General features: G+C 39.6%; 1 protein-coding gene across 4 annotated transcripts in view; it reads left to right on the top strand.

Annotated features, from left to right (window-relative positions):
* The window catches only part of CHN1 (chimerin 1), a 106,349-nt gene that overhangs the window by 35,800 nt on the left and 42,646 nt on the right, over nt 1-27,903 (top strand). For all 4 annotated transcript variants that reach the window (XM_062004602.1, XM_062004606.1, XM_062004605.1 and 1 more), the window contains one exon: nt 13,211-13,499. In XM_062004602.1, the coding sequence (XP_061860586.1) occupies nt 13,211-13,499 (289 nt within the window). The remainder of the gene's footprint in view (nt 1-13,210; nt 13,500-27,903) is intronic.

The following is a 27,903-nucleotide window of genomic DNA, read 5'->3' as shown; positions in this document are numbered from 1 at the left end:
GTGTGATCAGCTGCTGTTGCCACTGAGACAGGGTTCACATTTCTTGTAGTTTGCGTTTCTTCTGCTGGGGGGCAGGCAGTTCAGTAATAGAGACTGCTCAGCATGCCCAGCTCTGGCAGATGTCTTCTTTCCTGCATTTGTGTCAGCGTGCCTGGGAATCCTGAAACACCCAGTGCATCCAGTCGTGAAGAGCAGTTTAGTGAAACAGGATCATAACCCTTTGTGTGGCAAGGTGTGATGTCTCTGTAACAAAATATTTCCAGTCTTCGTTTCTGCAATGGAAAAAAACCAGCTTTCCATGTTTTGTCCTGAGAACACAAACCAGCCAAACCCCTCAAGTCATTATGGAACGGTTTGAATGTTACATTTGATTCCATCAGCTGTTGTAGCTGATGTCTAAAATCTCAATAGTATGCTCATACAAGCCATTGGTGTTACTTTGAATTTAGTTCCAACTGTAGTTCTGTTTTGTGCAATATTTTGGTTTGGCATTACTAAATTAAGTGAAGGTACCACACCCTCTGCCCTTGGAATTAAAAAAGGGAGATATCCTAATGGTTTTTGTTGATTTATTTTATATCACAGTTTACTTAATTAACTTCAGCATCAAGTATCTGCTGTGTTGGTAAAGTTTCTAAGTGAAATTGAAAGAAAAAATGCTAAAAACGAGCATCTTTGGTTACAGAGCAGGCTAGGTGAGACACTAGGGTAGAACTCAGTATCCTTATTGTGACTGCCCAAACATTGTATTTGTGAATACATCATCATCTATGCCACAAATCTGATAGAGATTAATGAACCCTAGCTCAGCTCTGTAAAGTGAGTATTTATCTCCTTCTGGAATCATTACAGAAGATCACCTCACAGAGGGCTATATTACAGGGAAAAAGCTTTGACATTCTCTCTTCTTCTGTCTCTACCCTCATTGTTCATTCCCTTCTAGACTGTACTAATAGTGAGCATCTCTGGAAAATTGTCTTCACGCTGAAGATTTCCACTTGTTAAACAAACTTCCTAAAAGATAAAGAATAAACTGTTCACAAATAATAACTGCTTTGTAGGCAGACAGAATTCACAGTTACAAAAAACACTTTTTCTGTGAGATGTGAAACAGACAATCACAATAAGCTACAGCCTTCAGTTACAGCCAAAATGCACAGAATGCAAAAGCAGTTGGTGCATGAGGATTCTTTTATGGACCATTACAAACAGCTCTTCTGCATCTCACTTCTTACTAAGTTACTCTAAGGGATGCCTGAAGTCATCATAAAATAGGCAGATCTGGAGAGAGAGAATTATTTGTGAAGAATTTCTTCACAATCACGTGTTTCTGTTACTGTGTTAGGAAATTCTCCGTCTATGAACACACTGGGTCAGATCAAAGAACTAGTTCACAGTCCAGTCCAGTGTCCACTCTTTGATAGCTCCTAATAGCAGATATTGAAAGAAAAGTCTAAGAACAAGATGAACATGTAGTAGTATTTTTCTGATGTGCTTGCCCAGCCTCTGAAAATTTACTGCTCAGGTACTTCTGAGCAGGATTGTTGTCTTTGCTATTTTTTCGGGCTGCTGATAATACAATTTCTGCTTTTCATCTAGTGGCTTTCCGAGCACATTTTTTCACTCTCATAGACTGCTGTCTGCAACTGTAGCATGAGTTCCATGCCTTAACTATGCTTTATGGGAAGCCACATCTGTTTTTTGAAGATTCCATCTCACAATTTTATTGGATGCTCACAGGTTTTGTATTATGAGAAACGATGAACAATTGATCTCCATTTACCTTTTTCCATGTCACTCACATCCCCGTTATTGTTCTTTTTACAGGTTTATAAGTCCTAAGCTATGCATTTGGGTTTTTTAGTGAAGGCGTTCCATATACCTCATCATCCCATTGTCTTTCTCTTATTCTGTGATGATCTTTTGGAGATGAGTGGACCAGCACTGAACATCCTGTTCAAGATTAAGTGGGCCATAGAGTTTTCTTCCTTTATTCTTTAAACCTTTCTAAATGAATTTTTGACCACTGTGGAGCATTAGGCTCTGATGCTTTTGTAGAACTAGCTTTAGTAGATCTAAAGATCTTATTCCTAAGCTGCAATAGCTACGGACACGGGCTAGCACTGATTAAATGACCAAGTATAGGCCACGACAAATAATAGCTTTCACAGGCTTAACTGACGTAGTCAAGTACTGTTGGTGCAATGCTGTGGAATAGTTAGCTGAGTTCAAAGTGAAGATTTTGAATATTTCTTCTTCTTTAATAAGGTAGAAAAAGTAATTCTTACCCAAAAAAGGTTTTCAGTTATAAGGGTTGACAGTGAGTTACTGTAAAATCTGCTTTCCCATGATATAAGAAGCTGCATTTTGATCATCTTTTGATGAGCTATTTTTGTCTAGTTTTGTCCATTATTGTGCAACTAATTTGCATCATGACTTTCTTTTCAAGCCAGACTACCTTTTAAATCTAAATTTGAAAGAAAAGAGCTTTTGTTTTCAGAACACAAACTTATTAGAATTTGTAATAGAGGTAGAAGTATGTCCTTAGGGAAAAAGCAAATGATAACTTAAATGTTGTTTTAAGAGTGTGAGTTTGGCTAAGTATTAAGAACTGTCTTTCAAATAAAATTGATGCTCAGAGCCTAAGACGGCCTGTGAAATTATGTCAGTTCAGACACTAGATAGAATGAGGCATAAACACAAATGAGAGCAGCAAATCAGTACCCTACTATATTTAATACTTGTAGTTAATCCTGGACATGCTTTCACATAGCTTTTTTTTTAAAAAAAAAAAAAAAGAGGTCAGCAGAATTCAGCAATGTTTACTAATTCATTAGTCAAAGAATACCACTGAAAATTTTTTGCAGCCCCAGAGCTTAAAAAAAAATTACTAACAAGAGAAAATTGCTGTAGGTATATGTATATATACGTGTCCATACATATCAGCAAGTCTTTGTCACAATAAAGATACATAAAATACATTGTAATGTTAATTAGATGTTCCAAATGGATGAAAAGAACTGAAAATTCCTAATTAGCTCCTGAAGGTATTAGATCTGCTTTTAAATTTGGCACAAGAGTATCACAGTGCTTAATGCTAGGACCTATAGCAAATGACAGTAACAATAAGACATGGTTTGTAGTGTAGCCTTTTGTGACTGAGAGCTTGTTTAATAATTAGGATGAGGATAAAGAGGAAATGGGTAGAGATTGTACTAGTGGTAGGCGTTGAAGTGTGATGGTACTGCATGTTCTTTTGAGCAGATATCTGCTGTAGCACATTTAGTTGGTTACCATGGTTTCCCTTCTTGCAAATCCTATTGTTGTGATACTGAGAATGAATTGAAATAAGATTCTGCTGCATGTTTTAAAAAAAATGGTAATGATGTTAGCTGTGATTATGAGTCATGTTTTATGGTTGGGGATTAGGGCACATGCAAGATTATGTGTCATCAGGAGAGAATTCTTGAGGCAAAGTAAATGTCAAAAACTACTAGTCCTTAGTTGACCAATTATATGGATCATGCAAGAAACTGACACACATGTTCTTTCTCCCTAAATTATGAAATTATATTAAGAAACTAGCCACTGGTATTTTAAAAGGAGGCATAATTGGTAGAACATAACACTGCAAATGAACCTTTCTAATTTCAGAGGACAATTACGTTGGAAGCAGAACACTGTTCATTTTCAGTGGGCTCTTTTGGGACACACGTGTAGTGCTCTTCCGGAACATGCATTGATTGCCATGGGATTACTTATGTGTGTAAAATTCAACATCTGCAAAAAGCTTCTTGAATGTGGAGGACAAAACTGTACAGCTGCATTCTGCTGGAAAGCCTCATTGTACAGGCTGGAACATGGGAGAGGAATTAGGGAAAGAAGAAGTGTTTGAAACAACTTCCTGTGTGATTATAGCTGAATTAAGTTTTAAAATTATGAACAGATAAAAATGTGGTCATAGTTTCTCCTGAATGCACAGCTTATTCAGTTGTCAGAAAGAGCCCAGAAAAACAGTAGCTGACTGCATCCCTTCGTTTTACTGTGGTAACAGTATTCTGACATCATGCTCGTTGGTAGGAAAAAATGCTAAAGACAGTTTTAAAGACTAGACTTTGCATATCTTTATAGCTGTTTATTTTTTTACCTAATTTGCAAATGCAGTGATTAGCAGTAGCAAGAGCTCAACTCAGTTTCTGGAAACCTTTCTAAAATATTCACCCAATATTCCTGGAAAACTATATATACATATGTGTATACAGACACAGGCACATACACCGACTTTAAAGCTTTGCTGGGTTAAACAGACTTGCTCCAAAATGTGATCAAACCTACCTGTGGGAGAAGTATTTTTCAGCCTGACCCACTTGGTTCAGTTTTCTTTATTCTTCATGGAGTGGCAAAAGTGCTCCTCCACTGTGGCTGACTGAAGCTCTCGGGGAGGGACTCTTCCTTCTCCCCCAGGCTTAGCCTGTCACACTTCCATAGGTGCAGATTCAGGCAAGTTTCAAAAATTGGCCACTGAGGTGTCTGTGGCTTCTTCTAGATGAAAGAAACAGTTCATGCTTAAAGCTATTTTAATAGGCTAAGACAACAGGTATGCCAGCTAATACGCTGGGCACTTTTTTGAGGGGCTTTTATTTTTTCTTACGAAGAGCCAAATATTTCTTTTATAAAGGCTTAAATTCTGCTGAAACTAAAGCTGTCATTCTCTTGGCTGGGTACATCACACGAGCAAGTGCTAGCCCCAGGGGAAAGCATGCTGATAAATTTTGGAGCTTGCTTTTCTGCTTTAAAGCAAAACAGTTGGACCTCTATTTAAATGATTTTTCCATGTAAAAGAAGCTTATTTTCCTGTGTAAAAATTCATATTAAATGATATACTCTGTTACTTTGTCACTAACATGGAAGGTTCAGCTACCAGTAAACAGCACAGGTGTCCTGTTTGTCATCTGCCTTACGTATGTGCACCTGGGCAATGCCAAGGTGGCTTCACTAAAGTATTTAGAATAATAATAAATAGCTACTAACCTTAATGAGTAATTAACTGGCTACCTAGGCCCTCCCACAGACTGGAATGCTTTTTTTCCTTATGGTTCATGTCTTCTTGCTGTGTTCCTGTACTCCTTCCCTCCTCTTCCCATCTGTTGTTGTTGTCAGCTCAGTTTTCTTTTGGCTGGAGTGTCTAATTTATCTTTGGCAATTCAGTTTGCTGCAGTCTTTCTCCTGCTCATGTTAAGTTCAGCATTTCTCAGAGGAATAGTCTCTGCTTTGATGGTGTTGTGAACATTTTTGGTAACTTGTCCAAGAACTGTCTGTGCTCAGTGCATGTAGCTTATGTTCATTTTATGCTGTGTCCTTCACCTCTGACTGTAGTTCCTGCTGTGTCACAAGGATCTACTGTAATCTTTTGCACAGTAGAGGCTTTGGGCTTGTGGTGAGGCACTGTGGTGGAGCTCAGAAGATCTGAGCTCACTTCATGGCTTCACATATGCCTTGACATCAGGCTCTGAAGTTTTCCATCCCTCATTTCTCCATTAGAGGAGGTATTTTCTATCCCATGTTGTCTCACATGCCTTTTCAGTACAAAAGCCTAAGATCTCTTAAAAACAGCCTGGACGAACTCAAAGTTGTACCCCATCTCTCAAACTACTCCAGCCACAGGTCCTGGGCAGGAATCTGTGCTGTAGTATGTCGTTTTTGTGGTGTATAATGTCTACCTGGTTTGAAGCTTCTAACCACTGTTGGAGTTGAAGTAGTAAGGAGTCAAGTTATTATTCAATCAGTTGCTAATGAAGTTGTGTATTTGTGTACATGGCATACAATGTATTCTTCTCTTCTCCCCTGTTTCCTCCCCTGTCAAAAGGATACATACCTTTGTCTGTCTTCTGCAGGTTCTACTGGAATGCCTTTTTGCTCAATTGCTTTTAGAAAATACTAGTTAGAAATGTATCTTCAAGTTAGTCCTTTTGATTTTGCCTTTTCTTTTGTGTGCTTTTGAAATCACGTTTATAATTTTTGTATTTGGAGAAACAACTTTTTTCCTTTGCTTCATCAATAAGCTAAAAAGTTCTTCAGCTGTATATGCTGTGGATCCTTTATAAATATGTCTTCAAAATAACACATGGTAGCCTCACATTGTTGTTTAATCTCATAATTGTTTTCATCAGAACACTTATGAATTATTCAAACATTAAAACAACTGACAGCAATAAATATTATCTGGCCCAGTTTTACTCTATCTTCTCCCTCTTTTATACTTCACGTAGCTGGAATGAGTTAGGTATAGTTCCTCCTGACAGCTACTAGGAAGAGAATCAAACTTTTTTTTTTCTTTTATAACTTGAGATGGGTACATGACTCTGAAAGTTTCAGTAATAAATTAAGATTTGCTCCACCTAGTGCTGCGCTTGAATGAAGGACAAAACTCTATTCAAGAAAAACAGAATATAATGATAAAAAACTATCATTCTTTATTGATGAGCTGATAGTTACACCAAAAATTCCAATAATGTGTACTGTATTTGCATGAACTGTTTCATTTTGCATTATTATGCTTGTTTATTGTTAAGGTATGCAGCTTTGAGAGGAAAAAAATCTAGAGAGCAGGATGAGTATATTGGTGAATCTCACTATTTATGAGAAAGTGGTGAGTGATTACAAGAAGATCAGAGGTAGAATACATTGAGAAAACAACTTAAGTAAGTAACAAATTGTGTAATAGCTTTAAGTAAGTTAAGTAAACCTGCATTGTAAGGTTAGGATTAACGGTGGCTTCAGGCAAATCAGATTTGACAAATTCTCTCTGGAACAGAAATCCTACTGTAGTTATTTTTAATCTAAGGGAGATTTTTTTTTTTTAATATAAACTTTGAGACCTTGAACAACAACCTGTAGAGTGTACATTAAAAAACAAATCCAAAGCAAGAACAACAAAACCAATGTTTTTCGACCCTGCTCTGCAAAACCCCTTTTTTGCACTTGAAAAGCTCTTTTATGATAAGGACTTTTCACTTGATGTCTTCCACTCAGATTTCCTTGATATACTAAATCAAAATATGCATATTGTCCTAGTAAGATAAATCTAAGAGAAAGTTGCTCTTAGTGTGGGAAAACGTGTAGAAGAAATGAAATGTGACAATCATGAGTACTTTTAAACTAAAAGAGGATGGATTCAGACTACATAAAAGGAAGACATTTTTTTATGATTAAACCAATGGAACAAGTTGCCCAGAGGGGTTTTAGATGCCTCATCACTGGATATATTCAAGGTCAAGTTGGACAGAGCTCTGAGCAACCTGATCTAGTTGAAAATGCTCACTGTGGGGGGGTGGACTAGATGACCCTTAAAGATCCCTTCCAACCCAAACTATTCTAAGATTCTATGAATTGTAAGAAAAGCTGCTCTAAGTGAAAGAAAAATGAAGATGTTTGAGCATTATGCCATGGCAGTTCTATCTCCATGGTATGTGTGATTGCAGTGGAGTTTCTGTTACTGATCTGATGATGTTTTTTTCTAGTAAATCTCGAAGTAGAACAATGTCACATATGACCTAAAAAAACCCCTGCAGTTCTGCTTTAAAATAACATGAAAGCTCTTAGTAGCATGAAGTTATACAAATTAACTCTTAGAGGACATTCTTCAAAATTTTTTGTAAAGAAACATATTTTCTTCATATAAAACTGTGAAACTTCCTAGCTTTCCTTCTAGTAATATTTCCAGAAGGTGTTTATTCCAAGCACGTTAGTATGGGTTTCCAAACACTGCGTTAGTTTAAAGAGAAGATTTTTTCAGGTCTTTGCTACCTTCCCATGTGTATATAAACTTCAGATACATCTTAATCATTAACTATAGTTCGTCTTTTCCCAGGAAGCATGGAGGTTTCAACAAGTAGAAAAAGCAGTAAAACATTGCCCAAAACGTTGGTATTGATTCTGATTCAATCATCAAATCAATTCCAGGGACTTACATGAATTTTAAATGGAATAGGGCATGCAAGCACAGTACTAAGAGGTAACATGTCTATACAAGAGCTTCTTTTCAGAACCAAACAGGTTTTTTTTCAGATGACCTATCACAGATCAAGAATGTTAAGAGTGATCTTACTTCATATTTGGTTTTTGATAGGCTGACATTTGTTCAGAGTTTGAGATGGTGAAAATCAGTCATTAAAAGCAAAAGAAGACATTGAGAAAAAATAAGACTTTTCTTATTTTGTTAGATTTAATTGTGGAACACCATCACAGGTATTGAACTGCCCTGGAGCAGTTGTGTCTCTCACTTTCATTGTCCCTGACAGTGCTCATGATCCACAGGACAGTGCCATTGCTTTGGTCCTCACTGCCCGCTGTTTGCAGCATGCTATTTGCACAATATTGTTTCCCTTTTGGGCAAAGAAGTCTGGGGAGTGATGCAGGTAAACAGTCTTCAGTCTCAACTGAGAGAGACTGCTGGGAAGCTGTTGTCAATAACACACCACCTGAGTTTCTTTACTTGATAGAAGTTAGACAAAGTGAGTTGAAGGTTGTGTCTGTGTTGGCCTGGGGTAGACAGTTGTAGTTCCAACTCTAGGATTTGTTTCCTGTTCTGAATGATGTCATGCTTTTTTCAATGTTAAACCAATCAGACAGTGCATGGGTCTGATCAGGATATCGGTATAACTTTATACCTAATTAACATCCATCAAGCAATAGTCAGATAGCCAATGCTGCCCTTCCAGACAACACAGGACAACAATCTGTAGTAACTGTACACTGCCACCTTTCCCACCCATATCAAACAATGAGGATTTTTTGTCTCCATTTATGTAATTAATAACCTTCACTTTCAATCCCTAATGCATTTGATTTCATTTATGCATATTGTGTTCTTGTGAACTACTGCTAAGGTTTTCGAGATGATCTTATTTATCGGGCAGGTCAGGAAGATGGCAAGTTCCACAATTCTGTGGCTATCCTCAGAGTTAAATAATTTTAGCAAATCAAAAATTAATGTCTCTCAGGAGGTTGAGACCTTCAGGGATAACAGTGTGGGAGAGGTTTGGGCTGCATGTAAGACTTGCTTTTCTTTGACAAGGAAATGGGCCAAAAGAGAATCTGCAGAATAATTTGCTTCCATTCACATGAAAGAATTATCATGTTATGATTAAAACATGACTGGGGAGACATTCTCGATTGCAAGATTGCCTAAGTGTTGGTTAAGAGTTTTCAGAAGTTAGAGCTGGAATTCTGGTGCCTAATTTTAAGTGAGACTTCTGTCTTCTAGCTACAAAGCATGTTAAGATGCTTTTTCTCCATGAGAAGATTAAGTCCAAGGTGACCTTCAGGCATATGTACAGAATTTAAGATTTCCCAGCTCTCAGTGTATGAAGTTGCTTGAAACTAATGAGGACACAAGTAGCCTCGAGGGGCATTAACTTTAAGGTCTGGTTGCAGCTAGGCGTTTTAAGTAATGCCTTTGTCTAGATACCTTCTCATCATAAAATAGCCTGTGAATGAGGTGAATAGCTACTGTACAATTCTGTATGTGGACTGTAAAATCCATCTTCTTAGATGGTAAGAAAGTGTGGATGGACTCTCAGCCCTTCACTTCTTCCTTTTGTTTCATCAGTGGATGCTGCATACAGAGTAGGTGGCTGAGTCTGAAGCCTGTCTTTCTCATGCTATGATACCTAATTCATCTGCTCACTCCTTTATTACTAGTCACATTTGCTCTACCATTTAATACGTTTTCCCACGTTGTTATCCACTCTGCCCCACTGGCAACCAAAGGGACTAGACAGAGTGATTGCTTTTCAGACAACTTGGAATAAAAAAAGTCTTTTATCTTTAGCCCTGCTGCTTGCAAACAAATGCACAGTGGACACAATGAGACTATTTGACATATCAGAGTTCTATTTCTTTTTCTTGGAAAACATCTAACGTTCCCCTGTTTAAACCAAAAGGGAACATACATTATCTGTGACCTGCTTTCTATTTCTTAAACAAAAACCAGCTGGTAGTGATGCTTGCCTTTAGGAAAGAGACTTATCAGGAAGTTGAAATATCAAATCTTGGCTCTACTTAGTTGCCACGGTGATGTATAATTAACCAGGCTGCATCAACGTTATAGAAAGCAAACATAAGGAAATATTCTTGCTTATGGAAAAAATTAAGCCATAGTTTTAAGTAAGGCTGAAGAATACATTTTAATTGATGATTTGCAATTGGACATGTATGTTTGCATTCATACTGTAATTCAATTAACAGTATCGTGTGGTCAGAAAGAAATTTAGATGAGTTTGAAAGAAGTAAACAATCTTGAGACACAATGGTAAAGTCTTTGAAAAAGATTGACATTTCATTTATTTGGGGGGGATTTGGGATTTGTTTTTTTCTCCTTGTTGCTAATAGGATTCCATTTGAAAAACAATATGTTTCTCCACAATGTAGCCAGTAGGAAATCAATAGAAAGAAAAAAAAATATTTGGAACAAATGGAAAATTGGATAAAAGCAAACCATTGAATATTCACTTCTTGCAGCTGGTATGCAAGCACCTTTTCTGAGTGGTTATGACACTTGATGCAGAGTAATTTTTTTTGTCTAAATACCTTTCTTTAAGTGGTAGTAGTTACATTAGGATAATGTATTTTAAATGAAGAAAGTTGGAGTTACCTTTGGAACGTTACATATGCCAAAACAAATTAATATGTAGTTCCTGAGATTCATCCAGGAGGAAGTTTCAGTCTGTTTGTGAGGTTTACAAGATAAAAGAGCTTGGACATGGGATGCTATAAAAGAATTAAAACTGTGGAACAGTGTCTATGAGATATTTGTGTGCAGAAATGTGAGTCAGGAGCAGTGGGATAAAGATTATGTACTTTTGGAAATCCAGTTCCTTGTAGTATCTCTCAAAGACTTGCTTTATGTGCAGTGTGGACAGATGTACAACGTAGGGACTGCTCAGTAAAATATAGCTGGGCTAGAACCATATACCTACTGACCCTGATGGGAAGAGGATTAATCCTTTAAGAACTTTTGGTTTTGGCCATCTTGTCTTTCAGGACTTTGGTTTAGACTCTGAAGGATGTAACTTAAATCAAGACACCATGTTTACTTAGTAATAGGCCCTAAGAAGCTTCTCTGTGCCTTATCTTCTCTTGATAAGATTAGTGTAATACTTTCTCTTCTGGAAAGCTTAGAGTAATAAGTGACCTTCAACTTGTTTAGAACCCTGCTATAAGTACTATCAGGGCATATGTTACTGATTAGAGCCACACTTCACCTGCTGCATCTGTTAATAAAAACAATACTAGTGCATACTGTCATTTAAGGTCCATTATTCTTCACCTTCAAACTTACTCAGTTCTCCTTTCAAACTTTAACATCATAGTGCTTGTATGTGCTCCGTGTGCGTTCTTCCCACAGACTTGAGCAGAAGGCAGTGAAGGTTGCTCACTTCTCTGCAAAGTGCTGAGCACTCTTGGCTTGTGTTGACTTCTCTGACAGCAGAGGGTATGCAAGGAGCACATCTCATGGTCAAAGCTTGTTTGCCACATACTATGTTGGGCAGAAAGAACAAGCCAGAAAATGTTCCTCCCCCTTCTGCTGTAACTTAGGACATTATGTTTCTACTTTCTGAATGATTTATAGTAGCTCAGAATTGCATCTTGTGATGAAATTAGCATTGAGTAGAAGTGTATTTCCTTCTGTCATTTTGTAATTTTCTGCTTTTCAGTTTGATTCAGTAAACTTCTAGTGTGTTTGTCATAAATACGTGCACAGAAGTACCAATTACTTTCCAGTAAAATGCCCAGGTAGTTCCTACACATCATAGTCTCTTACTGAGCAGAACACAGATTTCTGAGGGCCCCATCACATGTGAGTGTTATGTAAAAATAGCAGCTTATGAAGTTAGTTGCTGTCAAGAGTATTGGTAGGGGGATGGGAAGGTTTAGTAGTCAGAACACAGGAGAAAAACAACAAAACATCACAGAACACTGGTTTTGGCTGTATTTGCAAGAAGAGTGCAATGTTTCATCTGAGAGACAAGGTCTAAAATCATGCTTTCCCCTGTTTGGCAAGGCCCCATTGAAAAGGAGCCACTTCGGCAAAGCACCAATGTTTACTTTGTTACTTAAGATCTCCTCTGGAGCATTTGATTGTAAAATGAAAGCAATCCATCCTTTCAAAATGTAGTTTTTTATATTTATTTGGCAGATCTAACCTTACAAGGGGGCCTAGTACCCTGAGCAGCTACCCTTGCTGCTCTCTGACCAAGGAATAACACTGGAGTGAGTTGTGAAAGCAGCTTCTTGCCTCCTGTCTTCTCCACAGGAAATGCATTGGTTGTTGCCAAGTGCAAACACTGGTGTGTTTTCACACATTTAGATTGCTTTGGGACAGAAAATCGATGCAGATTCTGAGTACAGTTTTCAAAAATATGCTAATATTCAGGTAAAGTTGGCATTCTTGTGGCTGCTAAGAGCCTGCATTGAAATCTTATTCTACCCGGACTGCAGAATGGCAAGCATCAGATAGCTTTGCCTTATATATTCTGTGTATTACAAAGATTTGCTTGAAGCTCAGGACTTAACAAGCATAACACAGAAGGACTTTTGTACAAAGCTTGAAGAGTTAGTCCTTGGCCTTTGGCCAGGAATAAAGAATGCTTGCCCTTGTGCCATTTTGTCCTGTGCTACTCTGGTTCTGGCAGCAGTTCTGCTTCAGTGTAATTGTTGGCACCAAAGCTCAGCTGAACCCTGAATGGCCTCTTCCTGCAAGCAAGCAGGGGCACAGAGGTCTGAGACAGCATCAAAACTCTGTATTGATCAACTGTAATAGAGGACTCTATTATGAGAACTCTTCATATCAGAGCCAAGCAAATTAACTACAGTGATGCAGTAGTAAACTACTAAAAAAAGTCATAGTGTGAAGTAATTTTCAGTTTTTCCATGGGATAACGAAGGAACTAAAAGAATAAGAGAACAAACAGCTCCTTCTGGGACAGTCACTGTTTTGGCTATCTATCTACAGTTGTTGTTTATCTCTCCTTCCTATCTGTGCTAAACAGTAGTTGAGTTTTTCATTCTCATCTGGACTGACCATACACAGAGCATAGTCACAGCTTTAAGTGATAAAGTGTTTTTTATTGTTTACAAAGGCTTGCTTACTCTTCTTTATTCTGCTTACCGTTCTTTAAAAAAAAACTTTCCCATTTCATTGAGGCAGATTTGGAAGTCAAACCAGAAACTTCAGACTCTACTACGATGGAAAGCACTTTGTTGGGGAGAAACGTTTTGAGTCCATCCATGACCTGGTGACAGATGGATTGATTACTCTTTATATTGAAACGAAGGCAGCTGAATACATTGCCAAGATGACAATAAATCCAATTTATGAACACATAGGATATACAACTTTAAACAGAGAGCCAGCACACAAAAAACGTATGCCAACCCTGAGAGATGAACACGATGGCAAAGAGTCTACAGGAGAGGATGAGGTAGCGGAAAAGAGGGTAAGCAATTGTTAACCCGCACTCCTTTTTCTGTTAGACTTTTTATTTTGTACTTTTAACCCTCTCCCTCTACTATAAAGTGCTAAAGGTATCTGTAGATATCTAGTCTACATACTCTTTTCTAGTAGTGTTGCATTAATAGTTATATTTAAAGTGATTGTAGGATTTTTTTAATGGTAATTTTTGCATCTTGCAAATTTCTATGATTTGGACATTAGTTACTTAACATTGTGAAGTTCTTTTCTTCCGGTATTTTCACAGTTATAGACGTTACTGTTAAGCCACTCCTTTATTTTAAACAGGCAGAAAATATTTCATCTTAAAATTGTTTATGGTGTATAAGACAACTGCCCTTTGGTCAAAAACTGTACTACTTAATATATTCAGCATTCTCAAACAAATGCATTTCGTAATCTATTCAATAGTCTGTGTGCAATAACAGTAAATTGTCCACATTATAAACAAGCCTGTTCATTAAGTTGGTAAAATGTTGAAACATTTCACTTGGCTAAGTTCAGCCTGTCAGAAACTGACAGAGCTATTTTTGGCTTCAGACAGACTTATGAAGAAGGATTGCTCTCTTCAGAGTTGCAGTATCAGCTCAGAGCTAACCATATCCTGGATTAGAAAAGAAAAATGATCAATAAAAAGAAATCTTAGAACTGATGAAAATAGAAATATTAAAGTAGGTTGGGCAGACAAAGCAACTGCCTGAAATGTCATTTGTGTGAGAGACTAAACTTACAAAAAAACCCATAATGTAAATTCTATCATGTCAAACTAAATACGTTTTTTATTGAAAAAGTGACATATGAAAGACTTTATAAAGTGTCTTTTTACATATATGTAGATGTTGACACATATCTGATACGCTCCCCTATTTCACAAACTTCGGTGAAGTTAGGAGTATCTAACAGGCTTATGGTGCTGATAAGAAACATCAGCCATAGTTGGGATTATCTGTTTGTCTTTCCAATCAGAGATATGTCTGCAATTCCAGTTTTTCTTGAGGTAGAGGAAAAGTTTCACTGACAATTTCCAATATACATGAGTATTACAGTGAAACTAAGCTCCATACAGAGTCTACAAAGAGAGGAGGCTCATAGCTGTGGTCCTGCAAATCCTTCTCCTGCAGAGCCTGTCATCCTGCACCAAATTTCCTGAGAGATGAAGCACCCAACTTAGCTTAAAGTACGAATCTTCACTGTTATCAGATCATTTTAACAAAAGAAATACTGGTGAGGATATGGAAGATAGCTGACCACATTAAATACCCGATTTCTTGCCTGTTAGGTACCAGTAATAGAGGAGTGAGTTATTAGTTCCAGTTCCTGACAGCTATTGACTTGCTGCAGTGTGCTGTTTCAGAGGGATTTTTTTGCATGTTATCATAGAGAATTCATTATAATGCAAAGCCTGGGTATAAAATCTTCTTTAAGAGTTCTGGAAGTCAGTGCTTTGGTTTTCTTTGGTAAAATTAACTCTTTCTGCATTTAGCAACTTTCAAGTGACGAACTCTGCTTTGTCACAACATTTTTTAGACTGACGAAAAAGTTTTCATAGTAAAGAGATTTTCTTATTGAAGAGTGCTGGGTTTTCCATAGGTTACATGATGTTACATATCAGACTCACCAACAAGGTGTATATATTGTTTTGAAGCATTTTTCATGAAATAGCTCAAGAACTATTAAATATTTCTCATGGATTGAAATTTTAAGTGAAAAACTTTTGAGAATTTAGTCATATAATCACAGCATCCCACCCTGTTTGTCTGGAAGTTATAAGCAACTTAAGTAGCTTCATGTGCAACGTACTAAACAGTAGCGGTATACTGGCTTGAATCCCGGGTTTTGAGACTTTTCTCTGTATTTATCTTGGAACCACGCTGATGTGAACACAAGGTGCACAGACATCACCATACAGTTAAATGTGGAGATTTCAGTTTAATTTTCAAGTCATTATCGATTCAGGATTTCAACCCGTGGCTATGTGGGGAAGGCACAATGTGATCTTTTACTGTGGAATGGTGCAGAGCTGACATCATCGCTGCCTTTACACCTCTCAAAGTTTTTGCTGAAAGATAACAGAGTCCCTAGTGTCTCCACCCAGAAAATCTCCAAGAAGAGTAAGGCATTTAATCCCATGACCAAAACACAGTCGCAGTAGCAACCTCAGAATTTGGAACAAGATCCAGCTTAGTCCAGCTAATGCATGCGAGCATGGGAAGGGACATAGAGATGTTGATGGCCTTGCTGAATATCTAATGGAGGGTGGTGGCTATGTTGCAATGTAGGAGTGGTGGCGAGAGGAGACCTCGGAGGGCTTTGCCTCTGATCACTGACTGGGGGACTTGGCTACTTGCACACTCAGTAAAGCTGTCACTTTGTCAGCCTGGGAGAGCTGTTTCAGGTTAAATGAGGTGAACATAACTGACTGTCTGGAAGACTGTATAGGCAAGTGACTGAATCACATCTGGTGGTTAATTTTATTAAAAGAAATTGAAATAGTGAAAGATATACTTGTTTGACAAATAATCTGCATTTAAAGCGTGAGTACTGGATGACAGGAAATATTTCTCTGGCTTTTTCTGAAGCCTGCCTACTATAAAAAGTTAATATATTAGCAGCAAGGAGGACAGAAGACTTGATCTCTCTGCTAGTTTATAAGCTTTCTTTGGTAAAAGAATAATAAGGAAATAAGAAAAATATACATATCTTCAGCTAAATTGTTCAGAAGGTAATTTTACCCTTTTTCTGCAGGTTCCTGCTTCTTATTGATATTTACTTGAAATCTTCAATTAATAATAACATAGCATTTACCTTATTATGAATCCTTTAACCTTGATATAAGGAAGCTTTCTTATAGGACATTTATAAATAGGTCAATTAGTTTTCTTTCTCTTTGCTGGGAGGGATGTCAGGATGATTCCCTTTGTCCAATAAAACCAGAATATCACTGAATTGATACTAACAAAGAATGAAAAGGAAATTGTTCAAAATCCAACAAGAAAAAACATTGTCTTATGATCCAAACAGCAAAATCTGCATGCTACAACGTAAGGCCATTAGCCTGGTGGTGAAGATGAATGTTCCTGCAGGGTACAATATTCCTGAATTAATACATCTTTATCAGTTTTATACTGTAGCCACACAGCTTCTCCCTACACTGTGTGCTTCCTTCTCCATAAAGAGAAGTAGTAGTCTAGGTCTTGAACATTGATCATCCTGAGTCAAAACATGTTTCCAGATTTGCAGACACTGAGGCTGTTCAGATCTAAATTTTGTGTCTGTGACTGTTACAGAATCATAGTTGGAGTCCAACCACTAACCTCACACTGCCAAGCCCATCACTAAACTAAACCATATCCCTCAGCACCTCATCTATGCATCTCTTGAATATCTCTAGGGATAGTGACTCTACCACCTCCCTGGGCAGCCTATTTCAATGCTTAATAACCTTCTCAGTGAAAAAAGTCTTCCTAATGTCTAATCTAAATCTTCTTTGGCACAACTTGAGCCCATTTTCTTGTGTCCTATCATTATTATATTATCATTACTATAGAGAAGAAATGGACTCTCATCTCACTACAACTCCCCTTCAGGTAGCTGTAGAGAGTGATCATGTCTTCTCTCAGCCTTCTCTTCTCCAGGCTAAACATCCCCAGCTCCTCATGAGACCTGTTCTCCAGACCCTTCACTAGCTTCTGGACACGATCCAGCACCTCCATGTCCTTCTTGTAGTGAGGGGCCCAAAACTGAACCCAGCACTCCAGATGCAGCCTCACCAGCACCAAATACAGGAGGACAATAACCTCCATGGTCCTGCTGGCCACACTGTTTCTGATACAGGCCAGGGTGCCATTGGCCTTCTTGGCCACCTGAGCATGCTGCTAACTAATGTTCAGCCACCGTCGATTAACACACCCAGATCCTTCTCTGCAAGACAGCTCTCAAGCCACTCTGTCTCAAGCCTGCAGTGTTGCCTGGGGTTATTGTGGCCCAAGCACAGGACCTAGCACTTGGCCTTGTTAAACTTCATGCAATTGGCCGCTGCCCATCTATCCAGACTGTCCAGGTTCCTCTGAAGAGCCTTTCTGTAAACCTGCCCAGCTTGGTGTCATCTGCAAATTTACTGAGGGTATACTCAGTTCCCTCATACAGATCAGCACTGAGCCCTGGGGTACACCACTGGTGACCAGCCACCAACTTGATTTAACACCATTCACTATGACTCTCTGGGCCCAGCCATCCAGCTGGTTTTCCACCCATCACAGAGTAGGTCCATCCAAGCCATGGACAGCCAGTTTCTCTGGGAGGATGCTGTGGGAGACTGTGTCAAAGGCCTTACTGAAGTCCAGGAAGACCACATCCACATCCTTTCCCTCTGACACTAAGTGAGTCATCTTGTCATAGAAGGAAGTCAAATTGGTCAAACAGGACCTGCTCTTCATGAAGCCATGTTGACTGGGCCTGAACCCTTGATTATCCTGTATGTGCCTCAGGATGGCACTCGGGATAATCTCTTTCATAACTTTTCCCAGGCACCGAGGTCAGGCTGACAGACCTGTAGTTCCCAGGATCCTCTTTCTGGCCCTTCATATTTGCCATCCTCCAATCGTCTGCAACTTCTCTGGTGAGCCAGGGCTGCTGATAGATGATAAAGAGTGGCTCAGTGAGCACTCTGCCAGCTCCCTCAGCACCCTCAGGTGGATCCCATCCAGCCCCATTGACTTGTGTGCGTCAAGGTGGAACAGTAGGTCATGCCTATTGGACTAAGGGAGCTTCAGCCTGTCCCTTGTCTCATTCTTCCGACTCAGGTGGATGGGTGCCCAGAGAAGAGCTGATTTTACTGTTGAAGACTGAGGCAAAGAAGGCATTAAGTACCTCCACCTTTTCCTCAACCTTGTTCACTAAGTTTTCCCCTTCATCCATTAAAAGGTGAAGATTCCCTCTAGCTGTCCTTTTGATGCTAATATATTTGTTGAAACTTTTCTTACTGTCTTTTACAGTAATAGCTAGCTAGTTCAAGTTGAGCCTTGACCCTTCTAATTTTCTCTCTACATGATCTCGCAGCAACCTTGTAGTTCTCCTGGGCTGCCTGACCCTTCTTCCAAAAATTCTCTTTTTTCTCCTGAGCTCCAGCATAAGTTCCCTGTTCAGCCAGGATGGTCTTCTGCCCCACTGGCTCATCTTCTTGCACATGGGAACAGCTCGATCCTGCACCTTTAAAATTTCCTTCTTGAAGAATATCTAGTCTTCCTGGACACCTTTGTTCTTCATGACTATCTCCCAAGGGATGCTGGCAACATCCTGAACAATTGAAAGTGCCATCCAGAAATCTAAGGTGGCATTTCTGCTGACTTCCCTCCTTGTTTCTCTGAAGATTGAGAACTTGATCATTTTGTGATTACTATGCCCTAGGCAACCTCCAGCTATCACATCTCCCATGGAACCTTCTTTGTTTGAGAACACTAGGTCCAGCAAGGCATCTTCCCTTGTTGGCTCTCTCATCAGCTGCTTCCACACACTCCAGGAACCTCCTGGACTGTCTCCTTTCCACTGTGTTGTAGTCCTATCAGACATCTGGTATGTTGAAGTCCCACATGAGAATGAGGGCCAACAATCCTGTGAGATTTCCCAGTTGTCTAAATAATATCTACCTCCTCATCCTGGCTGGGTGTCCTATAACAGACTCCTACCATGAGATTCCCCTTGTTGGCCTTCACCCTGATTCTCACCCATAAACATTCAACCCTATCCTCACCATCATTACCCTCAAAACAGTCAAGGTACTCCCTAACACAGAGGGCTACCCCTCAGCCTCTCCTGCTCAGCATGTCCCTTCTGAAGAGTCTGTAGCCATCCAGTGCAGCACTCCAGTGTGTGACTCATCCCAGCACGCTTCCGCAAGAGTGAAAGTGTCACGCTGCCCTTGCTGCACAGTGGCTTCCAACTCTTCCTGTCTGTTGGCCATGCTGGATGCATGGGTATAGATGCACTTCGGATGGGTTACCAGTCCTGCCTTTTGGGAGGAAGATGTCATGTCTTCCATACGACAATTTGCAGATGCTTCTGTGGCCTCTAACACATTATCTCTTGTTTCCTTGCTGCCACAACAATCTCCATCTCCAGCTTCCACCAGACACAGGAACATCAGCAGGTTGATCATCCCTCAGATGCCTGCATGCTGTCCCACAGGCTTATTTCTGTCAAACCTGTTTTTATCCCTTGCCCCCTTTGAATCTAGTTTAAAGCCCTCACAGTGAGCCCTGCTAACTCTTGTCCCTGTTGCCTTTTCCCTCTTTGTGACAGATGTATTGTGTTGTCCCTTTGAAGTAGCCCCAGTGCCCTGTAAACTACCTTGTGCTCAAAAAACTCCAAAATTTGTCAGTTACACCAGGCTTGGAGCCAGATGTTAATCTATTTGGCCTTCCAGGTGTTGCCCAATCCTGTGTGGGTGTGGTGTGTAAACGTCAAACTCTTCAGAAGAAAGGAGAGACACAGAATCTCTGACTGGGGAACAGCTGGTGGGAATGTAGTTTTGCTTTTTGCCGTAAAATTGAGTGCAGGTCATAGGGCAGCCAGAGCACAAACCTCATACTTGAGAATGAAAATCACCTAGCCTTGACTTTGGTGTGGGGCAGTAGCAGTGAACACCACAGATTTACGTTAGATGCCTCCCAGCATGCACTAATAATACTATGTTCCCCACTCTTTTCAGCAGTTAGTTTATAGTAGAAGAATGCAGCGTGTTGGGTAACTTGTCGCATGCGACACATTAAAAATTAGCCTTAGTAAAGGGAAAAGATTTAAACACTGTAGAAGATGAAAATACAAAAATTACACAATCATTAAATGAAGACTGTAGGACAGAAATCACAATAGTCCTAAGTACTGAGTCCTGCAAGAGACCATATTGTGGTGTGATTTAACATGCAAATTTGAATAGGAAAAGCATAAGAGTATAATCCACTGCACAGTATGTGCTTTGCTGATTATGAGAAGGAATTTGACTGCTTACCATCTACAAGTATATTTTAAAAAATAGCATGAAAATTCCTGGTTAGTGATTTATTATTTTCATAATTGATGAAAGAATTAATAAATGGTTAGAGATAACCAGAGGATTGGAGACTGAAAACAGGAGAGTGCTTGTTGTGCTCAGATGCCTGGAATAGGTCTTTTAGCTGTTGTGCTAAAAAGGTAATGCTGGTTCCTCAAACAGTCTGCAGATTGTTCAGAACTCAATTGTGCAGCCATCGTGGTCTGTGTGTTAAGAGAGGGCTAAGATTCATTTGAAAGGGAGCTTCCCATGTGGATTCAGTCTGTATGGTCTAGTGTGGAAGTGGAAATAATACGAAGTATCACAAGATTTACTGTTCCTCACATGGCTTGAATACTGATGGCTCTCTGAACATTCTCCATTCTCAGAGGTAATTACGGCCTTGGAGCAGATGACTTGATTCATTTAAATACTTTATTAAAATGGTAGCTCTCCAAAATCAATAAATACCTATATATATATATAAAAGTCTCTCTTGGAAGCCCTGAAAGCCATGAGGTTTTTTTGTTTTTCATTTTGACATGCTTTTGAGAGATTCATTTAAGAAGTTGTATGAGTGATTTATTCAAGATTTAATGTTTTTTATGAGAAAAATATAATCAGGTATCATAGCATCATAGAGGTATGAGTTATTCAGAATGAAATGCAGAGGTTACTATTAGGGTAGCTTCTGGATCATATTTATTCACATTTACTTTGGTGATAAGTGCTATTTCTTCAAGAAACTTCAGTGTCTGCAAATCAATTAAAGATCCATTTGTAGACTCTACTACGTTCAGTTCAAATCCTACAGACAGAATTGAGAGAAGGTTTGTGGCAGCAGTCACCCAACAAAAGCACTATTTTGTTCTATTTTTAATGACCTTAGTGATGATACTATTTTTTTTCCTCCACAGTGATGAAGGCTGATTGTCTGCCTGCCTGTGCAAGGAGACTTGGGAATATAAATTGTGTCATTTTAGTAGGAAACGTGCTTTTAAGCCTACCTCCAAAGATAAGCTGGATCACAGTTAATTGCAATATCTGGATACTTTCCTAACGGCTTCATAACAGCCTCCATGTACAAAATCAAGGGTCATACTTAGAGATATTTGCAGAGGGACCAGTTTTACTTTCCAATATTGAGCTGACACTGGCATTTTCATGAATAGCGCTACTACTTTTCTACATTTGCTCTCAGTCAAATCTGTTAGTGAGATCAGTTTTAAACCTTCCTTCATTAGAGCTTATTTTCTCTTCAGTGAAAGTATATCAGAAAATGTAGCTGAGGAAGTTACAGTAGGCTGTCATAGAAGCATAAGCCCCTTTAGCAAGTTCTGTGATGGAAGAAGATATGCTTGAACAACAGTTTGATGCCCAGTAATGCCAATGCTGTAACTGACAGGAACTGTGGTCTTAGTAATCAGGGAGGAAAGTGTGCTTTGGAGTGAAGCAATCTTGATGTTGCAAGTTAATTTGAAATATTTGCTTTTACTTGAATTAATTTTATGGGAAAAGATGGGTGTGTAATGTACAAAACTCTGGGTAAGCTGTAGCTATAACAAAGGCAGCGAGGAAGCAATAATGTTTTTGAAAGGATGGTTTACCTTAAAGTACCTTTAAAGACACAGGAAACTGAGCACTGAAGAACCCTATGGGTTAACTTGAGGAGATTGTCAACTCTTTTCTCACAAATGTTCCTTTCCAGTCCTTGTGCGGGTGTCCATGACAATCACTCTAAGTTTAATGTAATTTATAAATAAAACATAACTCTGTGGAAGGCAAAAACTTCTATTTATTTCTTCTGGGTTTAGCCCATTTTTCAGGAGAGACTTCAAAGCACAATTTTGTCAATATAGAGAAAGTTCCTCACAGCATGAAAGATGAGCCTGTATTTTAGGTAGCTGTTTCAGCATATCAACAACATCATACTCTGCAGAGATAGCCCCAGCCTCAGTCCTCCTCATCTTTCCTTTCTATGCATTTATGGCAGTAGGGATCTAGTGCCATATATATTATCATATATGGCATATACAGTTCAAACTAAGACTGCAAATGGTTATGATGCCTTTTTATAAGCATATATGTTTTTTACTGAACTATATGTTTATTAAGATCTGGCAATGGAGACATCAGCACAAAGAAAATTCTTTCCTACTAACTGCAGGGTGCTTTTTCTTCTCATAATCAACGAGAGTAACCTAAGTCCTTATTTATGTTCAGTGTGGCAGCAGAATTGATACACTAAAAAGATTATATAAACTGATCTTGTTTTAAGATTCAGAGCTTCCAAATGAAGCATAAACTTGCTAATTTAATCCCCAGGTCACAGAATATCTAGTTTTTCCTCGTCAGTATCTTGTGCTTATAAAGGATAAATTACCAAGCCAGGCTTGCTTTTTAAGGAGCTCTAACTGGACCTGCAGCTCAGCTCCAGTGCTAAACACAGCCCCATAGCTCTCCTGTTTTAGCCAGGCCAAATTCTTTCTTTTTTCCTCCTTGCCAGCTCTAGTTGGTGCTCAGCTGTGCTCTATTAGTTCCTGCAGCTTACAAATGGCATCCCAGCTGATTGTAGTTAGCCTCGTAGGACCTTGCCTGCCTCTATATGCATGTCTGTGCTTCCAAGGCACATTAATGTGATGCTTGCACAATAATGTGGGGGATTAATGTGAAGTGAAGGTCACATGCTTGTGCTGGTAGTCTGATTGCGTGTTGCTAGTCTAGTATTATAAGGGTCAAAACAAATAAGGCTCCACAAACTGCAGACAATGAGGTGTGGCTTAGGTCAGGCTGCATTTCAAATGCACGGTGTCTCCTGTCTCGACATTACTCCTGTAGAGAATTTCTTGTTTTGCAGATAAGCATAGTTGAGGATCAGCGACCTCCATGAGCCTTTTGTCATGGGTACAAGTCACTTGACTTCTTACTCAGATGACTTTTCATGTTATTTTCTGCTTTTTCATGGAGGTGTAGCTTTTTTTATGATCTGGTGTGTGTGAGATGTGTACACAGAGATCTAGTCTTAAGAAAGTCCAGTGTCTAATTATACTGAGACAAGCAGTTGCTATGTGAAATCGGGGCGGGGAGTGGATCTGGTACCACAGACTCACAGACCAGACCCTCGGCAAAAGTGTGGGGAGTAATTACCCTCAGTGTGTGCCCTATGTCTGATCAAGCCTTTGTAAAGTGAACAGTGTACATAACTGTTAAAAGACTGTAAAGCAGTATGGTTGCTGTGCAAGTAAAGCTGAAGAATACTACTGTCTTAGGCCCATCAGGGAACAAAGACCACGATTAGCCTCGAGTACCAAAGAGGCTGAGAATTGCTCAAGGGCAGGGAGAGCTTAATTGCCGCTTAAGGTTCAGGACAAAACAGACCAGGCCACTCGGTTTGGGGAAGAAAACAGAGAAACAATTTAATGCAACATCAACTAAAACAAACCCCAAAAAACCCAAAACATAACCAAAATGAAACAACACAGAGTAATACATCAATGAAGAGTCCAACCAGCCTTTTTAAGAACACCTTCTTGCCACACCTCCCCTCTTCCCGGGCTCAGAGCCCTGATCCCGGAGTTTTTACCCTGTCCCCCCCGAACGATTTGGGGGGCAGGCAGTGGGGGTTTCAGTTAGTCTGTTCCTGATAGCTTCTGCCGTTTGTCCCTCCTCAGGACGGGTGAACTCCACACCAGTCCTCCCTGCAAGTCCGTGGGGTAACTCACACGCATGGCAGCCCTGCACGGGCTGCTCCGACGCGCACTTATTCCAAAGGCTGCAGCTCCTCTCTGCCTCTCGTGTGGGGCTGCTCTGCGACATGCAGGCTCTCCAGCACGGCCTGGGCCATGGCCGTCTCCCCACACAGTCCCTCGCCTGTCCGGGCTCACTCACATGGAGCTGCTGGTAACTCTCAGTTCTGCCATGGATCTCCATAGGTTGCAGGGGCACAGCTTGCATTCTCGCCACGGCTTGCAGAGGAGTCTGTGGTCTATTGCTTCTCCTTCCTTCCTCCTTCTCTAACTGAAGGGTCCGCGTGGTCGCCTCCATCTTGTATCACTCTTACACCTCCCGCCTCGCATTATGAATTCCCGTCCCCTAAATAGTGATGGCAGAGGCGCCAGATTGGCCCAGCCGGGCCGGAGGTGGGTCTGAACCCAGGAGCGGGGGGAGAGTCCGCAAACTCTTTACCGGGTCTTCACTGCAACCCGCTCCCCCTGTTACTAAGCCAAAAGCTGCTCCTTGATAAACCAGAACAACTACTTGGGTTGTTACTGATAAAATGAAGCCATTAGCAATGGATAAGCTATTATTCTTTTACTCTGTTTCTCAGTATTGTGAGGTAAGTCAGTGTGAAGCCCTCACCAGCAGTTCTTTCCAGGGTTTCTAATACTTTGTGGTTTTAATCTGGTTATATTTTTAATGCCCTTCAAAAAGTACTGTTTAGCCTTAGCTTCTTTTACATGTACTGGCAGAAGTTTCCTTCGTTTGAACTGAGGTAGGCTAACACAAGAAAGATCACAGGGAGGGAGGAAAGAATCTCTCTTAGCTCTTGAAGAGCCAAAGAGGATATATTTCTTTGGATACTCTTCAGGGGGAGAGAGATTTTTCTTGTCCTGCTGGACCTTAGTAGATGGGACAGAGAAATACAGAGGTCCAGCTCAATTCCTGGTGAGCAGGAGAGAGCTGTCATGGCTGTAGGAGCCTGCTGCTTACCTTCCCAGTAGGCATTATGCTTGAGATTTCAAAAAAAGTCTGTCCAGATATACAGTGGCGAAGCCTTATAGCCATGTGTAAGAAAAGTATAGTTTTTTAAAAAAAGTTTCTTCTTATGACTTTTTATACCTTCTCACAACTGAATAATCCATGAGATGGCCACAGAAAGGAGAAGGTGGGTCTCTCGAGCAGATGTGTAGTTGTCATTTATTGCTTATGTAAATCCCTTCCTGGACAGTGAGGGACTACAGTGGGTTGCTAGCTGGCAGCACCCTCGTTTGTTGTTCTCTTTCCTTAGCTGTGTGAGTTTTGAGTCTTTTTTTAAACTCCTCCTTCCATCTGGCATCTCCTAATTATTTTCTATTACTAATCACTTCTACAGGAAACAGACTGGACTGTTGAATTAAGAGCCCTGTAAAAGGATCGTTTTGTTATTTACAAGTTTCTTACCTCACTTAGACTTTATAACATGATACTGTATAGCTGGTGATAATCACCATGGGCTACAATTGTGTCTGATCTCATAAATTAGGCAGAGTCAAGTCTGGTCACTACTTGAATATGAGAGCCCCATGGAAAAGCTGGGACTGCAAGAAGTAGGGTTGGTCACACCTTTGGCTGTAAACTAATATCTGACATGTCTTGTGCAACTCTGTACCCTGCAAAATCTGCCTGCAGAATTTGTGCTAAGAGTCTTTTGACTACCAAGGATTTTCTCCTCTTACCTCTGTTGTTATTCAGATAAACACCTTTTTCTCCTTACTATTTGCAGTGGGGTGGGTGTTTTTTATTTTAGTTGGGAGAGTGGGAAAGCGTTTTACCTTGGTCACTGTTCATATGCCCACAAGTAGAAATGCAAGTCATTTGGCTTCTGAACAAGGTTTGAAAGGATGTGGAGCTGTGTTGGTCTGGTGTGTCACCCACATTTCAGTAAGAGAATCGCCTGACACACAGGTACATCTGCTCCACTAATAATTGCACATTCATAAGTGGCTACCAAACCCTCAAGACCCATGTTTGTTTTGAAAGTGGTACCAGAAAGAGAAGCAGCTAGAGATGCCTAAAAGAAGTGTTGGACTGTGAAAGGAAAAAAAAAGAACCACTATTTATTCTATGGTTAATGCCATAGAACCTGGGGGGTTGGACTAGATGATCTCTAAAGGCCCCTTCCAACCCCCACCATTCTATGATTCTGTGAAGCAGATCTGTCCTCGTCCTTGTTTCTTTCCTTTTCTTTCTTCTTTCACAAGAAAAAATATGTTTTCAGATTAAACTTAGTTTTAGTCTCTAGCTGAATGTTTTTCTTTTCTGAAATGGAACAAAGTAAGGAGAGGAGTTTTGTTACCAAGCTCAATAAACTACTTGCTCTTATTACTTCAAACCTGTCAGACTTGTCATCAGTGAAGACAGCAACTCTTGACAGTTTTGCAAAGTCTTCCTTTGATCATTAACTTTTAGAACATTAAACTTTCCATATTTAACCTTTTTTTCTGCATGGCATCAGCAGTTAGAAACAGTGCTGCTTCTGGCATTCACTGTTCCTATAGCCCTAATGTTTAAGCAAGGTAAGAATCATGACACTGAAAGATCTGATTCTCAGCTGATGAACAGTTATTGCTCTAATCCTCATCATCTTGGTACTGATATTCCTCATGTCCATAAAACTTCCAAGGTAACTACAGGATGATGTGTTTCGAATAATAAAGTTCATATTATAACGCTTAGACCATAGCCTATAGTCTAGACTGTATTGCTTTTTAGTGGGGACTTTTACTGCATTTCATTAGAGCTAAAGCAGTTTGAAACAGTTTGCCAAAGAAACATTAGCACTAGTGTCACAAAGTTCTTTATTAAACCTTAGTCATCTGGGTATGTGATTTAGGAAGTTTTTTGTTAACATTTACAATTTGTGACTTGGGTTAGTAGCACTTAGAGGCATGCAGCTTTTCCCCTTCCTGAGAGAAGAGTGGAGGAATAATACAAGACTATAGTCCAAATTTCCATTTTACATGTCATGGTGAAATATTTTTAAAGTAATGTGATTTACATCATGTATCAAATAATTTATTGGTTGAAGATTTCTGATGATTTCATACTTGAAGCATTTCCCAAAGTTAATTCAATAGTGAATTACATTTGCATTCAGGCTGATGATTAGAGTAGTGACGCGTTTAATACAAATGCACAAAAAATGCAAAAAGTATTGTGTGTTGTTATCTTCCACAGAACTTGAAGTGCTCAGTCTCTTAAGCGACAGCTTCTCAGCCACTCCAGCCTCCAAATCCTTGCTAGCATTTGTCACAGCACTGCAGCCTGGTGCCTAGAAGCTGCCAATCACCCTTGTCACACACTAAAGTTCACAAGGCAGGCTGACTGCTCAGCAACTTGATAATGCTGAGAGCTTAGTGGGCATTTTTTTTTAATGGTCCTTATGGGTTGATTCTCTTGGGCTATTTTAATTGCTGAGAATTCAAACAACCATGAGCAGTGTCACTTAAAATGCTAGTTGATGGTGGCAGTACAAAAAAATTGCTCTGTAAGATGAGATAAAGAACATGACTAAGAAAGAAGGCAGTTATAGTAGATAAACATTTTGTTCATTGCCAAAAATTTAGTTCATTGACAATGAATTTAAGAAATGGAACTATATCCC

This window comes from Colius striatus, chromosome 11, assembly GCF_028858725.1.
Source record: "Colius striatus isolate bColStr4 chromosome 11, bColStr4.1.hap1, whole genome shotgun sequence".
Lineage (NCBI taxonomy): Eukaryota > Metazoa > Chordata > Aves > Coliiformes > Coliidae > Colius > Colius striatus.
The sequence above is the reverse complement of the archived record's forward strand: the minus strand, read 5'-3'. Positions and strand labels throughout refer to the sequence as shown.